At 46.4% G+C, this 13,368-nt stretch overlaps 1 protein-coding gene and 1 pseudogene across 2 annotated transcripts in view; one reads left to right on the top strand and one right to left on the bottom strand.

Annotated features, from left to right (window-relative positions):
• Srcap (Snf2-related CREBBP activator protein) overlaps nt 1-13,368 on the bottom strand; it is a 47,837-nt gene that overhangs the window by 14,542 nt on the left and 19,927 nt on the right. For both annotated transcript variants that reach the window (XM_005405272.2, XM_005405271.2), the window contains exons 17-25: nt 11,912-12,048; nt 11,643-11,829; nt 8,227-8,396; nt 7,569-7,834; nt 7,089-7,376; nt 6,323-6,487; nt 5,875-6,060; nt 5,390-5,656; nt 3,552-5,035 (exon numbers count right to left, since the gene is read on the bottom strand). In XM_005405272.2, coding sequence (XP_005405329.1) covers nt 3,552-5,035; nt 5,390-5,656; nt 5,875-6,060; nt 6,323-6,487; nt 7,089-7,376; nt 7,569-7,834; nt 8,227-8,396; nt 11,643-11,829; nt 11,912-12,048 — 3,150 coding nt within the window. The remainder of the gene's footprint in view (nt 1-3,551; nt 5,036-5,389; nt 5,657-5,874; nt 6,061-6,322; nt 6,488-7,088; nt 7,377-7,568; nt 7,835-8,226; nt 8,397-11,642; nt 11,830-11,911; nt 12,049-13,368) is intronic.
• Nucleotides 1,925-2,530, top strand: LOC102018738 (annotated as a pseudogene).

Genomic DNA, 13,368 nt, shown 5'->3' with positions numbered 1-13,368 from the left:
TTTTTTTTTTTTTTTTTTTTTAAATGAGACAAAGTTTCACTATGCAGTCCAAGCCACCCTTAAACTTGTCATGATCCTCATGCATACACTGCCATACCCAGGCCTACTCTTTACTTTCAATAAGCCACAATCAACCTGGCAGCATCAGGAAAAGACCAAAGGTAGAGTCAGTAGAGTTGTGGAAGCTCAGCAAAGAATAAACAGTTCTAAAGGAGAGTGAGCAAAAGGCAGGCCTTACAGTGACTCACTGGACCTTTCTTATTAGCTTGTAAGTTATTTTATTTTAGTTTTTAGTTTTTAGTTGTTTTTCCTCCGGTACCGGGAACCGAACTCACGACCTTGCGCTTGCCAGGCAGGCGTTTTGCCGCTGAGCTAAATCCCCAGCCCCAGCTTGTAAGTTATTTATTTTACTCTATGCTCAGCTGTTAAGCTTTACACACAGAACTGAATATATAATATAGGAGAAAATATGGGTGTCAAAGTTCATGAAGGGACAAAGGAGAGTTCATTTTGTTTGTGGCTGTTTGGTTTTTTGAAAGACGGTCTTGGCATAATGAAGGCTGGCCTTGAACTTCCTATGTGGCCCAGGCTGGCCTCAAACACAAGCTCCTCCTGGCTCAGGCTCCCAAGTGCTGCAACTATAGGCATGCGCCACCACAACTGGTAGAAAAGTTCCTTTATTGCTCACTTATCACCAATGGAGATGAAGAGAAACCTAGAAGAGATGTGTTAGCCATGGTGACACACGCTTGTAATCCTAGCACTTGAAGGCTGAGGCAGAAGGATAGTTGAGTTTGAGACCAGCCTGGACTATACAGCAAGACTCTGCTCCCCGCCAAAAAGCACTTGAAAAACGAACAACAAAAATACAAGTAGGGGCTGGGGATTTAGCTCAGCGGCAAAGCGCCTGCCTGGCAAGCGCAAGGTCATGAGTTCAGTTCCTGGTACCAGAGAAAAACCAAAAAAATAAAAAATAAAAAATACAAGTGACTGGGGCTGGGGATATGGCTCAGTGGCATAGCGCCTGCCTGGCAAGCGTGACGTCTGGTTCAATTCCTGGTATCAAAAAAAAAAAAGTGACTATTAGAGACACACAAACTATAGGGAATTATATTTGATGGTGACACCCATCCTTAGAAATTCAATAACTTGCTGATAGTGATGGTGTTAACAAGTCAGCTATTGCTGTGTCTGAAGACTACCTTTTCTGCGTTCTCAAGAACTGTGTGACTTGTATGTGGGGTGGGAATATAGCTGAGTAGCACAGCACCTGCCTGGCAAGCTCAAGGTCCTGAGTTCAGTTCCTAGTACTAAAAAAACAAAACAAAACAAAACAAAAAAAACTGACCAAAAAGAAATGTGTGACCTTCACAGCCAGGTGACCCACACTTGTAATCTCAGCACTCATGAGGTAGGAGGCTCACAGGTTTAACCCAGCCTGGGAAACTTAGTGACTTCAGAAACCATTACTCAAAATTTAAAAAAAAAAAAAAAAAAAAAGGTCTGAGGATGTAGTTCGGTGTAAAGGTCCTAGGTTCAATCCCCAGTGGACTTATTAACTCATCTATAAAATGGTGCACACCTGTAATCCCAGCACTCGGGAGGCTGAGGCAGGCGGATCGTTGCGAGTTCAAGACCAGCTTGGGCTACAAAATGAGCTCAAGGCCAGCCTGAACTGCATAACCAAACCCTGTCTCAAAAAGACAAAAAATAAAATAAATAAAATAAAATAAAATGGTGCAATTATACGCTAACACTAATTGATGCCAGTAACCAATACTTTTAAACCAGGTGCAGCGGCACACACTTGTGAGCTCAAGGCCAGCCTGAATGAATCACATAACAAGACCCTCTCTCAAAAAGGAAAGCAGCCAGTTGTGGTGGTGCACGACTAATCCCAGTACTTCGAAGGCTGAGGCAGGAGAATCATTGTGAGTTAAAGGCTAGCCTAGGCTACAAAGTGAGTTTGAGGCCAGCCTGAACTCCACTGCGAAACCGTCTGAAGAAGACAGGAGCCAGGAATTTAGCTCAATGGCACAGCGCCTGCCTGGCAAGCAAAAGGTCCTGAGTTCGATTCCCAGTACAAAGAAAAAAAAAAAAAATTAAACTTATTAAATAAAAGCACACTTCGCCTCCTTTTCTGTGAGACGTAGAGCTGAACTACCGCGGCCAGGAGCAAAATGCCGGTGGCCATGGGTCCCTGTGGACAGTCCCAGCCAAGGTGCTTCAACCGCATGAAGATGGGTTTTGTCATGGGCATGGCGGCTGGGGAGCTGTTTGGCACCTTTTCCTGTCTCAGGATCAGAATGCAGGGTCGAGAGCTGATGAGCGGCATTGGGAAAACCATGATGCAGAGTGGCAGCACCTTTGGCACACTCATGGCCATTGGAATGGGCATACAATGCTAACCAGGGCAGTGGTTGCCTGCTACACCTGTATCTTCCCGTCTATCCCGGGCCCTGTACTGTAACGAAAGCTTTTCTTGTCAAAAATAAATAAACAAACAAACAAACAAACGCACGCACGCACATACACACACATGCACATTTGTGGGCTGGGGATTTAGCTCAACGTCACAATGCCTGCCTGGCAAGTGCGAGATTGTGAGCTTAATTCCTGGTACCAGGAAAAAAAAAAAAAAAAAGAAAAAATAGCACATTTGAGGAGACAAGCAAAATAGAGCATGCCCATGGACCCAGCCACTAGGGAGAATGACGAAGGAGGGTCATTTGCTCAGGAGTTCAAAGCCACCCTGGGTAATACAGTGAGACTGTCTCCAAAGAAACAAAATAAAAAACACCTCAGTACATAAATAAAAGCTAGGGGTGGTAGTGCAGTGGTAGAGCATTTGCCTAGAATGCACAAAGCTCTTAGTTTAATCCTTAGCACCACCAAGAAAGGTAAAACTGTCAGTGATAGGATACTCACTTACTTAACATCTATAAAGTCGTAATTTCAATCCACAGCACCAAAACAAGAAAAATCACACATTTGTTTTTTTTTTTTTTTTGGTACCAGCAATCAAACTCAGGACCTTGTGCCTGCCAGGCAGGGACTAACGCCACTGAGCTATACCCCGGCCCTACATTTAATCTTAATAATCTGTCTGAGAAAGGCAGGACACAGATTCATATTCTCATTTTACAGATGAGGATACAGCCCCAGGGAAAAGAACGAACATTAAATGCCAATCAAATACTATGGTGCCAGGAATCACAAATTTAATTTGTTCCAGGATTGTGCAAAAGATGCTATATAGCTAGACCACCCTGAATGTGCCTGATCTCATCTTGAATAGATGGCCAAGTTCATTTTCATGAGAAAGATGCCCATGGTCATGTTGGTCACCCAATGCAGGGTTTGCAAACAAAAACAAAATTTTGCCGAACACTTCTGTTTGTGTACCAAATTATTCACAAACAAGTGCTTGTGAATCAAGGTACCACTGTAGTCAGTCCATTAAAGTGATGTTATTGTGTCTCATCCACTCTACGAACACTCTTAAGAGACCCAATGCCTTATTTTTGTTCCTTTGAGCAAATCAAACTTACCAGATAGAAAGGGGAACGAGGTGGTGGTGGGGGCTGGCGCCGAGGCCGGGGGCCACTGAACGAGGTAGCAGTGGAGGGTGGGCTGGGGGGACCAGAGCGTAATGTCAGTGTCTCAGGCTCATCCTTAGGAACAGACAGCCGGTTTACCATGTTGACAGGCAAAGCAGCAGTGCCAGATGCCGAAACCAAAAGGGAAGATGCCTGGGAAGTTGGGGCCTGCGTTGAGGCTGGTGCCAGTGCCAAAGTCTGAGCTGCAGATGGACCCAGGGTGGGCATAGGAACTGGGGCTGGGCTCAAAGTCAGTGTATGCACTGAAGCTGGGGCCAGGAGTGAAGCAGATGATGCTGCTGGAGCCAAAGTCAGTGTGTGAGCTGGGGCAGGACCGACAGGAGAAGCCGGAGCTAGAGACAGCGTCTGAGTTGGACCCAGTGGTGCTCCTGATGCCAAAGACAGTGTCTGGCCTGGAGTTGGTACCAGAGATGATGATGGAGTCAATGACAATGTCTGAGTTGGAAAGGACCCCTGAGGGTTCCCTGTTCCCAGAGAGTGTGTATGAGATGGAGACGAGCCACCAAGCGTAGATGCTAAAGCTGGGGCTAGGGCCAGTGTCTGTGTAGAAGCCAGGCTTGGAAGAGGTGATGGAACTGGGCCTGGCACCATAGTCTGAGTTGATGATGCAGCCAACAAAGGAGTTGGAGCTGGTACCAATGAAGATGAGGCTAAAGGAGATCCTGGAGTCACTGATGGAGCCATAACTGGAACTGGAGTCTGTGATGGAGCCAGAACAGGAGCAGGACCTGGCGATGGAGCCAGGACTGGAAGGGGAGCCAGAGGAGGAGCTGAAGGACTCAGGATTGCTGTTTGTGGAGCCGCCATAGGAGCCAAAGAGGTGGCTAAAGCCTGGGATGCAGACGGTGCTGGAGCGAGAATGGAAGCCTGAGCTTGAGCTGGATTTGGCGCTGCTGGAAAAGGACTGGCCAGAGCGGAAGCTGGCACCAGGACAGGTGAACATGCTGGGGCCACAGCTGAGTTCAATCCTGGAACATGGGAAGAGGTGGGAGCCAAAAATAGAGGGTGACCAGGTGTCTGAGATGGGGACAGGGCTGGAGCTGTGGTCAACCCTAGAGTCAATGCTGACGCTGATGGGGAAGCCCCAGCTGGAACCAAAGAGGGTTGTCCAGGAGCCGCTGAGACAACAGGTGCCAATGCGGGAGTTACACTGGTCAAGAGAGCTGGGCCTGATGCCGAAACAGGCAAGGGGGCGGAGATGGGGATGGTGAGCGCAGCTGAGACTGGAACAGGAGGTGTGGTAGGGACAGAGATGGGGAGTGAAGATGACACTGGGACTGAGACTGTAGAGGACACAGGACTAGCAAGGGAAGAGGAGTTGGAAATTGGCATTGGAGAAGAAGGTGGCCCAGGGAGTGAGGATGGCACATGGAGAGAAGAAGAAATGGTCATGGCCGCAGGTCCAGGTGCTGACACTGTGGAGACAGAAGATGGGTCAGCTTCACTATTATTTTTCTGATGCTAGTCTTTCTACCACCCTGTCATACCCCCCACCTTACTCCCAAGCTTCCCCTATTTCCTAGAAACCCCTTCACCCCTAAAACATAAGCTCAAAATCTCAAAGAACAAGACAATTTAAAATTTCCTTCTCCACAATTCCAACAATGTATGCTGGAATTAGGTTGACACTTGGGCAGCCCACTTTGGGGGCCCAGTGCAAATAAAGATAGTAGGTTGACGAGAAACAGATCTGTTATGACTGAGAAACCTACCAGATACCCCATCTCCAATCCTGGCAAAAATTTCTGGCTTCAGCCATCTGGACTCACCACTGACTTCGGGCGAAGGACTGTGGACCAGCTTGAGAAGGGGCCTCACCAGAGTGGGCGTGGGCATGGGTGCACGAGCAGTGCCGAGAGCAGACGAGGGCAGCCGACCAGGGGTTAATGTGGGGCGTGGAGTCAACACAGCTGGAAGCCCAGAGCTTGGGGTCCGGGGCGCTGGTGCCAGAGGTGGAACTGGAGTCAGTCCATCTCGAGGGGCTTGTCTCACTACGATCTTCACCACGCCTGTATTATTCACCATAGATGGTGGCACTGTAAGAAGAAGCTACACTGAGGGGAAGGTAGAAAAAAAAACAAGAGACCCAAAGGATGGAGGAAGTCCAGGAGCAGGAGAGGGTGGCGGACAGATACTGGAGATACTGACAATGGAAACCACCACAGAGAACAGGTTGGACAAGTAACTGCCCAGGGCATGCCTCGAAAGACCAAGGCCAGCAGGACTAAGTAAGTAGGAAGGCCAGGAGCCTCACCCTGGTTAGCAGCAAGCGGAAGGCTGAGGCCAGTGGGGGCAGGGGTGGTGCTGGGGGTCGAAGAAGGCAGCACAGAGACAGGGGTGGGGCCAGGGGTCGGGGCCACGGCCTGGATGAGGGCCACATGGGCAGGCTGGCTGATGAGGTGGTGCTGCCCCCCTGCTGACACCAGGTGCACCACATTCCCTGGGTTAAGGGAAGAGAAAGAGAGAGAAGCAGCTATCAGCCGGAGAAGGCCAGAGGCAAGAGCAAGACAGGGAAAGAATAGAGAGGAAGTAGTATCTCTACAATGACTTTCCCCTATTTTTAATCAAAGACCCCTTTCCCTTTGGGCCCACCCACCAAAAGCTAGAAAGAAACATAAAGGCTGACATCTAAAAAGAATCACAAAAACAAGAAGACAAGGAAGAGGAAGAAAAAGGCAGGACAGGGGATGGGTTTTACCTACTTTGCAGCGGGCGGGGCTGCCCCACAGCAAGCTGGCGCACCTGGGCACCAGTCAGAGTCAGCTTGTTGCCCTGGATTTGGAAGGTGAGAGGTTTGCTTCCCGCAGCACTAGCCACTGGACGTTGTGCCAGTGAGGCCAACTGCCCGATGCTGACCACTTCACCTGCTACAGAGAAGGCCTTATTATACACACAGCTCACCTGTTCCACAGACTTCTCAGATTTCTACATAGCACACAACTCTCCCCAAGTCTCCAGTTCCTCCAGGCCTTCCCCACAGTTTACCACGCCTCAATATATGAAACCTCCATCTACTGCCTTTGAGCTTCTGATGTGCTGGTTATCTAACCCCACTTCATTGATTAGCAATCTCCTACATTCTCTAAGGGCCCACTACCAGAGTGAGCTAATCACTACCTCTTGCTCTATGCTGCCCTTTTTACCCCAACTACTTTTTTCTGCACAGTGCTAGGGATTGAACTCAAAAATCTTGTGCATGCTACACAAGCACTGGATCACTGAACTGTATCACCAATCCCTCAAATGCTTTTCTGTTGCTAGGTTTACCCCTATTTACTTATCTGTGAGTCACTTCCCCTACTATTCTGCACCTTGAGGTCTCTTTACTCAATTACAGCAAAACGCTTTATATGTTATCATCTGCCTAAAACTCCATATTCTCATGTCCCTTTTTCTTTTCCAGCTTCACTTACCAGCTTTCCTCCCATCTCAAGTCCCTCACCAGAAGTCCCCGCCCTGGGAACTTACAGGGCAGGCGCGCTTGCATATCAGGAGACAGAATGAGGCGCTGTGGTGCAGGAGTTGGAGCTGACACTGCTGTGGTAGGAGCAGTTGCTGTGGTGCCAGCGGTGCTGGTGGAACCAGGAGGGGAGAAGGTATAGCCTGGTGGCACTGTCAGGGGCTTCAACAGGCTAGAGGAACCTGGAGGTGGGGCTGGGCTCAAACGAACTGGGGCAGGTGGGGCTGGCTTCAAAGATAGGGTTGGCGTAGGAGGCCGTGAGGTCCCACTCAGGACTCCCAGGGAAGACGGCAACACTGTAGACACAAACCAAGTGCCTGTCAGATATTCCCTGATAAAATCCTTAGTCTGGTCCCAGAACTCTCCATATTCCCCATTCCAGCCTACCAAATACCACACCCCAACCAGCTCCTCACACTTTTTATTATTATTAGTTTCTCCCTAGTTGGAACAACCTTCCCATCACTGTTAGCTCCCTTCCAACTCACCTTGGGGGAGAGGACCACTGTTTGGCTGCAAGGGAGGCAAGAGAACAGGTCCAGGGGGCCGGGATGCAGGAACAAGTGAGGGCCCGGCAGGTGAGGCCGACACCATCAGTGGTGCTGGCAGCACTGGGGGGGTTGGGCCAGGGGTGGGCTGGGCTGAGAGCTCAGGACCTGGAGGGGGTCGGACTGGGACAGGGCCAAGGGGCGTCCGGGGGCTGTTCACAACCACCACCGTGCGGCCTTCTTGCTTGGGCACTGGCTGCAGCATCCTATGAGGAGAAACCAAGTAGGTAGGTAGAAGGGGAAGGAAAACAAGGAACAGCAAAAGAAAGGGAGAAGAGAAATGAAGTACAAAGATAGAAATTTTAAAAGGAAAAAGAGGAAAGACATAAGACCCAAAGGAGAAAGAGGAAAAAATACTAAGAAAATCACACAGTACCAAGCTAAGCAAGGGGAAACAAAAGATCAGGAACAAACACAGGAGCCCATCCCAGAACCTCATCCACTGTTTCTCTTCCTTAATTCCTCTGCAGTATGCAGCCCCCATCCCATACCAACATTCTAGCCTAGTATCCAACTCTCTCTTTTCCACCCCAAACACTTTCAGTCAGCTGCAGCCACTTTTCTAGGCAACCAACCCCTTATTGCTTAGACCGGGTACCTGTTGACCTTCATCTTGACTGGCTTGGGCCGGGGTGGAGGGTCAGGAGCAGTAGCCACCTCTAGCAATACCCGGTGAGAGAGGCGGTGCCTGGGCAAAAATGTGTCAGCCTCATATCGAGACACACGACCTTCTAGACCAATAAGGTCAAAGCGACCCATGTCTATCCGCTGCCAAAAGAAGGAACACAAAATATAGAGTCAAGGGAACAATACTGAAATGATTTCCTGGCTATGACACCAAAAAGTACAGGCAACAAGAGAAAAAACTGGTAAGCAGAATATAAAAATTTAACAGTTTTTTTTTTTGTTTTTGTATCTTAAGACAGGGTCTCACTATGCAGTCATCAGCCTTGAACTCACTATGTAGCCCAGGCTGGCCTCAAACTCTCCACTGATCATCCTGTCTCAGCCTCCCAAATGCTCAGATTACAGGTGTGCACCACAAAGCCCAGCAAAAATCTAAAAACTTGAGCATCAATGTATATACCTTCAATATGGTGAGAAAGCCACGTAATGAATGGGCAAGGTATTTGCAAATCATATACCTAGTATTAGGTTAATAACAGGTTAATTTCCCAAGTATACAAAGAATTACAACTAAACAACAACAAAAGCAAGTTTTCCAGTATAAAAAAGAAAATCAGTAGCCAGGCAAGTTGGCTGACGTATGTAATCCCAGCAACTGGGAGGCCAAGGCAGGAGAACTGCCTCAAATTCAAGACCAGCCTGAACTACATACCAAGACCCTGTCTCAAAAAACCCACCAAACAAAAACTCACAGTAACAACAGTAATAATAATCAGTAAAGGTCTTGAGTATACATTTTTCTAAAGAACACATGATAAATGGCCAAAGAGCATGTGTAAAGATGGTAAACATTAAGACGGTAAACACTAATCATTAGAGAAATGGAAACCACAACCAAAATGAAAAGCTACTTCATATACATCACTGTGGCTCTTAGCAAAAAAAGAAAAACGCTCTGAAAAGGATGTGAAAAAATTAGAACCCTGAACACTACTGGTAGGAATATAAAATGAGCCGTTGTTGTGGGTTACGGATATGGCTCAGTGGCAGAGCATCCTGCTTGGCAAGCACAAGGTCGTGAGTTCCGATCCTGATACAAAAAAAAGAAAAGAAAGCTAGGCATGGTGGCACACGCCTATAATCTCAGTACTCGAGAGGCTGAGGCAGGACGATCATTCCAAGTTCAAGACCAACCTGAGCAACAAAGTGAGCTCAAGGCCAGCCTGAACTGCGTAACGAGACCCTGTCTCAAAAAGACAAAAAAAAAAAAAAAGAAAAAAAGAAAAGAAAATCAGTAATGCAGTTCCTCAAAAGTTAGAAAAAGAATTTTCATTATGATAAATCAATTCCACTTTTAAGCATATACCCAGAAAGCAGAAATTCAAATAGGTAGCTGGACATCCATGATCATAGCAGCACTATTCACAATAGACAAAGGATGGAAGCGAAATGAGGAAAACAAAAAAAAAAAACCCAACAACAACAAAAAAGGCCAGGTGTGGTGGTGCACAACTATAACCTCAGGACTCAGCTGAGGGAAGGACTATCAGGAAGCTGAGGCAGGACTATCACTGTGAGTAAAGAGGCTAGCCTGGGCTACATAGTGTGTTCAAGACCAACCTGAATTATATACAATGAGACCCTGTCTCAAAAGACCAGAAACAGGCCGGGTGTGGTGACACACATCTGTAATCCCAGCACTCAGGAGGGTGAGGTAGGAGGATCACTGCGAGTTTGAGACCAGTCTGGGCTACAAAGTGAGCTCACTGCCGGCCTGAACTGCTCAGTGAAACCCTGTCTCAAAAACGAAAAAAAAAAAAGAGACTAGAAACAAAAGGTAGAAACAACCCAAATACCTACCATTATGTAAGTGGATAAGCAAAATACAGTATACATCCACACAGTGCAATGTTATTCAGTCTTAAAGGAAAGAAAACTTCACACGTTACAACACAGATGAACTTTGGGGATGTTATATGAAGTGAAATAAGCCACTCACAAAGGGTTAAGTACTTTGATTCTATTTCTATCCAGAATAGTCAAGTTCATAAAAACAAAAGAATGATAAACACCAGAGGCTGGCAGAAAGAATGGCCAGTTGTTGTTTAATGGGTAATGGATTACAGGGTGCAAAAATGAAAGTACAGAAGTTCTAGATGGGTAGTTGTACTGACTGCACAACAATGCAAATGTACTTAATGTCACCGAAGTATACACTTAAAAATTAAGCATACACTTGTAAATCACTGAAACAAGGCTGGGTGTGGTGGCGCCTGTCTGTAATCCCAGTGCTCAGGAAGCTAAGGCAGGGGGAATGCTGTGAGTTCGAGGCGAGGCTAGGCTACGCTACAAAGTGAGGTCAAGGCCAACCTGAACTGCATGGCAAAACCCTGTCTCAAGAAGACAAAGAGGGCCAGGGATATAGCTCAGTGGCACAGCGCCTGCCTAGCAAACGTGAGGTTCTCATTTTGATTTCTCGTACCCTGCTCCCCTCCCCACAAAAAAGACAAAAACAACTGTTGAAACAGTAAATTCTGTTAAATTTATTTTACCACAATAAAATGAAATCAGGGGAAAGCACCCTAAAAGAGGAAGGAGGAAAAACAAAGTATTTACAGAAATGTCAGGCATAGGTTTCAGTATTTCCAAAACTATTAATTCTCAAACACATTAAAGAATAGGTCTTAAGGGAAAAAGAAACAGGCTTTCTTTTCCCAGTTTTGAGACAAGACCTTGCCATATATACAGCTCAGGTCACCCCTGAACTCACTAGGTTGCCCAGGCTAACCTTGAACTTGCATCGATCCTTCTGCAGCAGCCTCCTCAAGTGCTGGGATTACATCACACACAACTCAAATAGGCTTTTCTTTTTTTTTTTTTTTTGGTCTTTTTAGGCAGGGTCTCGTTATGCAGTTCAAGTTGGCCTTGAGCTCACTTCATAGCTCAGGCTGGCCTCCAGTTCGCAGCGATCCTCCTGCCTCAGCCTCCCAAGTGCTGGGATTACAAACAAGCATGCACCACCACACCAGGCAAAGAATAGGCTTTATACTCTTGGTATTGATGAAGAAACTTAGAGATTAATAAACTTGCCAAACCTCATGCCTAGTAAAGCTAATGGGACAGTACTGAGGGATGAAGTAAAGAAGTAGTAGCCAGGAGTGGTGGCATACACCTGTAATCCCAGCACGCAGGAGGCCGAGGCAGGAGGATCACTGCAAGTTCAAGACCAGCCTGGGCTACAAAGTGAGCTCAAAGCGAGCCTGAACTGCATAGTGAGACCCTGCCTCAAAAAGACCGAAAAAAAAAAAAAAAAAAAAAGGAAGTAGTAAGATACCAAAAGGTCAGGCTCAAAAGAGGAATGCAGTCCCTTGGGGGGTGACCACTTACCTGGAGTGGGTGGACATCAGTGGCACTCAGCACCAAAGAGGCGGTGCTGAAGCAGATGCCTGGGGTGATAAAGGGGGAAGTAACTGGTCGAGGGTCAAACAGATTTGGATGATTGCAGACTTTTCGCAGCTGCATCAGAATGTTGATGACACTCATGAAATGGCCTGTGGCTAGTGTCTCCTTAGTTCTGGAGAGAGATGAAAAATCAATCAAACATTCTGACAACCCCCTGTACTCCAGGCCAGGGCCTACCCACCACCTTCCCTTACGTGGTCTGTGCCATGAAATCATCATAGAGATAGCGTTGGCGCTTGGAGAGCCGGCAGCGGATAACATGCTCATACTTTTTGGGCATCTGCTTCTCAACATCCACCTTAACTCGACGCAGCAAGAAAGGTCTCAAAACCTAAAAGCAAAGCAGAGGTTGTTTGGAGAATAGTAGGTTCTAAGTCCCAACCAAACCCTGGTAGCTGGGTCTAGGCTCAATGACCGGCTGAGAACTGGCTTAACCCATCCTCAGCAAACAATCATGGAGTTATGCGGCATGCCAGATACTAACCACACAAAGATGAGTCAGACTCAAGTCCTTCTCTCAAGGGACTTACTGTCTGCTGAAGGAGACAGACACAGAGGTAACTGTACCACAATATACAGAGGGATACAAGGAAGCCCTGAGTAAACCAAATAACTGTGCAAGAGAGATTACTCAAACTACGTTTCAAGAGTGACAGTAAGTTTACAAGATTACAAAAATAAATCCAGGAAAAAAAAATAAATAAAAAATAAATAAATCCAGGAAAGAAGTTGTGAACAGCAATCTCAGGTTTTGTGGTGCAACTCAAGTTGTAGAGTGCGTCCTTAGCATACGTAAGATCCTTAGTTCAACCCCAGCACTAAAAGTCACTGTGGCTGGGGATGTATCTCAGTGGTTCAGTGCTTCCCCAGCATGTGCAAAGTCCTGACTTTGGTTCCCAACACCACCAAGAAGAAAAAAAAAAGTGTGGCCCTGACAGGCTAGAAAAGGCATGTTTACCACCTAAACGCTGTAAGACATAGTCTTCGATATCCCTAGTGACATGGAAGAAGTGAAGGGGGGTAAATGAAGAAAATACATTAGTTAAAGAAGACTTTCTGGTTTCTACCTCCGTTTTATCAAACAAAAAAGATGAAGCTGAAAAAGTGTAGCTGAAAAAAGATGGAATTATAAAACCAGAAATTTTTGGTTGAGAAATAACAGGTTATATAGCCAGAAATATCTGGCTGAGAAGAGAGTGAATTCAAGAGGAGCTTTCAGAAATGGTGAGGAAGCCCAGTGATGGAGCACATCCCTTGCATGTGCAAGATCCTGAGTGTAAAACCCCAGTACTAAAAAGAAAAAGAAAAAAAAGAAAAAAAAAAAAACAACCCAGTACTACAGAAGTTAAAAAAAAAACAACACAGTAGCTTTAAATTACACTCAGAAATTAGAATTCAGGCTGAGCATGGTGGCGTACTCCCAGCTTTCAGGAGGCTAAGGCAGAAGGATAACTGAGTTCAAGGCCAGCTTGAACTGCACAGAGAAACTTATCTGGGAAAAAAAAAAAAAAAAAAGAAAGGAAAAAATTAGAATTCAGGTCAAGTGATCTAAAAACTCAAGGGATTACAAATACAAACTGAGGTATCAGTATTGGATAGGAAACAGTCAACACCCTTGAAAATGAGGACGCCTGTACGTAATATAGATTGA

This window comes from Chinchilla lanigera, unplaced genomic scaffold, assembly GCF_000276665.1.
Source record: "Chinchilla lanigera isolate Chin_1 unplaced genomic scaffold, ChiLan1.0 scaffold00092, whole genome shotgun sequence".
Lineage (NCBI taxonomy): Eukaryota > Metazoa > Chordata > Mammalia > Rodentia > Chinchillidae > Chinchilla > Chinchilla lanigera.
This window is presented reverse-complemented; position numbering and strand designations above follow the sequence as displayed.